Source organism: Nicotiana tabacum, chromosome 1 (genome assembly GCF_000715075.1).
Source record: "Nicotiana tabacum cultivar K326 chromosome 1, ASM71507v2, whole genome shotgun sequence".
NCBI classification, from domain to species: Eukaryota; Viridiplantae; Streptophyta; class Magnoliopsida; order Solanales; family Solanaceae; genus Nicotiana; species Nicotiana tabacum.
This window is the reverse complement of record NC_134080.1, coordinates 124,896,272-124,899,377: the sequence shown is the minus strand read 5'-3', so window position 1 is coordinate 124,899,377 and position 3,106 is coordinate 124,896,272. Positions and strand designations below refer to the sequence as shown.

Below are 3,106 nucleotides of genomic sequence, written 5' to 3'. Positions count from 1 at the left end.
AAGATGTAGAAGACAGATGGATTCGTCCAAAAAAATAAAGAAGAAGAAGAAGAAGAAGAAGTAGTAGTAGAAGGAAGGAATAAGGAGAGAAGATAAAGAGAGATAGAAATGAGGAATTTATTTTTAAAAAATACAGTTAATAATAAAAAACTATTAGGAAAAATTATTTTTTGGACTAATTAGCTATTGAACATTCGGGGACAAAATTTTAGCTCTCAGGCGCCTTTTATAGATTTGACCCACTTTTTTTGACACATGGCACTCCAAGGAGTATTTTACAGTGGGTACATTGTAGTTAATTTAGGGGGTATAGTTTAAGTATGAACTCACAAAATCGATATAGTTTAGGGGGATTTTGAGGTATTAACCAAATTGAAACGAGTGTGTCAAAATGCCTCCAACACCATCGCATCGCTATAAAGAAGATTTCGTATATTAAAAACCTTATAACTTTCGTTTATTTACATAAACAAGTTAGACCCTTACTTCAACTCCATACTTTAGATACAATATTAATATATAGATACTTAATTACTTCAGGCACAATTCTTCATACAGAAATTTACTTGCTCTTACTATGAACAGCCATACGAGAATTCTTGATAACCACTATTTTGCTGTCCTTGTTGCCTTTTGGAGAATAAACAACATACTTATTGCTTGATTTTGGAGAGGGTGGCCATTGTCCACAAGCCACAGCCATGTCCCTTAGTGGTTGAAGGCTTTCTAAGGTTTCAATAATGGCTGGCATTTTGGGCCTGTCCTTTGGGTTTAAGCTTGTGCATTGTGAAGCTAAATGGGCCATTTCTTTTGCTCCTTTTACTGAATATTGTCCTCCAAGTCTAGGGTCCATTATGCAACGCAATCTTCGACTACTTGACAAGTAGGGCCTTGTCCAATCGACTAAGTTTTGTTCATTCTTTGGTCTTGTTTTGTCCATTGCTCTTCTTCCTGTTAGTTGTTCTAGCAAGACCACACCAAAGCTGTAAATGTCGCTTTTGGTAGTAAGATGTCCTACATCACAAGTGGAGCATGAAAAAGTTACACCTTAGTGTATTTAAATAAAAATAGGACTGAACACAAACAAATGAATGCACATGTCTACAAAAGACTTCTTTTTGTGGATCATAATAGTACCTGTGCTAACATATTCAGGGGCAGCATATCCGTAAGTGCCCATTACCCTAGTAGTAACATGAGTGTTTGATCCTTCTGGGCCCATATGTGCAAGCCCAAAATCTGATAATTTAGCAGTAAAGTCCTGAAAATATGGCACAGAAGGGAAGAAGAAAAAACTATTAGCAAATAATACTTGTAGTTGTTAAAATAAAATAAAGAAGTTAAAAAAAAAAGGGGTAAATTTAGAGATGTACATACAGAATCCAGTAAGATGTTGGAGGTTTTAAAGTCACGGTAAATAACAGGTTTTTCAGCGCCATGTAAGAAAGCAAGGCCTTTGGCTGCTCCAATTGCTATCTTCAATCTTGTACCCCATGGCAGTGAGTTTGATAACCCTGCAATTTGTTGGAAATAGTAATTCAAATTACTCATCACTATTCACTAAAGAGTCAAATCATGATTAGACAAAACCGTTATCAAAAATATTGTAACTATGCCTTATGGTCTATTTTAAGGATTATTCTCGGGTCACGTAATATTGAAAATGAAAAGGAATTATTTTTCTTGTTGGGGCTAAAAAAAAAAAAAAAGAACTTACTCTTGAAGAGATGATTTTCAAGGCTGCCTCTAGGCATGAATTCATAAACAAGAAGGCGTTCTTCATCCTCGCAACAGTACCCAATCAATCTTACCAAATTTTGGTGCCTTAGCTGTCCTAGAAATATTACTTCCGCCTATCAACCAAAAACACACTTAACTATTAAATAATTTAAAACATACAATAATTATAAACACAGAAAAAACAAAAGATTTTCTATTGGGATTTGACTTCTTAGCTTTAACTTGCTGATGGTGTTTACGAAGACCTTTTAAAAAAAATCACCAATAATTTAACAGAGCCATGTGGACCCCAATAAAACTGTGAAGTCCAAGCTTGTACACTGCAGAGTCAAGGATTTCAAGTTTTTTTTTTAAAGAGTTCATGTCTCTTCATAATTCATAAAATAATTGATATCAGTAAAAGAGTATTTTCTTGATATATTACTAAAATAAAACGATATAATCTGAAATTTCGACAATTTCCACAATATACTTGAAATTGATAATAAGAAGAAGAGGAAATATGTAATTTTACCAGCCATTCCCTGTGGCCTTGAAGCCCTTCAATATTAAGAAGCTTAACAGCAACAGCTTGAGATTTCAAACCAGCCCTCAAATTCTCATCAACATAACCTTTATGCACTGTCCCAAAACCACCTTCACCAAGCAAGTAATTAGTCGAGAAATTCTGCGTAATGGCACGCAGTTCACTCAACTGAAAATCAAACAAGTCAGGACCAAATGATTGTGCAAGATCCTCATTAATCCTAGTTGATGATGATCTGCTCAAATCCGAGAATGACAACCTACGAAAAGATGGCAATGGAGCTATGTTCTTTGAAAAATCCGATTTCGAGGTCTTGCACCTGCTAAAATTACCAAAAATGGTTTGATCTTCGACAGAGCAGCAGTTTGCTGTAAAGGGTCTCCAAGATTTTGAGTCTTTCATGATTTGGTGAGGAAAAAAGATGGAGAAGTTGATGAGAAATATAAGAAGGAAGATATGAGGATTAGATAAAGGTAATTAATAAAGAAAAAATAATTGAGGGGGGTTTAATTAGTTTAATCTAGTACGTACAATTTAGTTTTCCTTGATTATCCACAATGAGGTAAGGACATTCTTTCTGTAACTGCTCCAACCACTCTACTAAATAGGGTATTGTTGTTCTAATCTTTTTTCTATGGGATTGTTATTGTTGCTTGATTTGTCAACTACGTACTTGTCTTCATGCAATAAAGGTGTCCATTTTGTAATAAAAGAATTGGGAACAAATGTCACCTATGCCGACTTGACTTTGGGCGAATCAAATTGAAGAAATTGTGTACTTTTCTGGTGTGAAAATATATGCAAATATCATTTCATTGGTGGTTTGGAAAAAGTATGATA

The 3,106-nt window shown here is 34.6% G+C and overlaps 1 protein-coding gene across 1 annotated transcript; it reads right to left on the bottom strand.

Moving 5' to 3' along the window:
* Positions 1 to 411: 411 nt before the first annotated feature.
* Positions 412 to 2,844, bottom strand: LOC107807984 (putative serine/threonine-protein kinase PBL15). The gene is made up of 5 exons (XM_016632462.2): positions 2,255 to 2,844; positions 1,718 to 1,853; positions 1,378 to 1,514; positions 1,138 to 1,261; positions 412 to 1,014 (listed from the first exon to the last, which is right to left on the bottom strand). The coding sequence occupies exons 1-5, from the start codon at positions 2,666 to 2,668 to the stop codon at positions 563 to 565; spliced, it is 1,263 nt and encodes a 420-aa protein (XP_016487948.1). The 5' UTR covers positions 2,669 to 2,844; the 3' UTR covers positions 412 to 562.
* Positions 2,845 to 3,106: the final 262 nt, after the last annotated feature.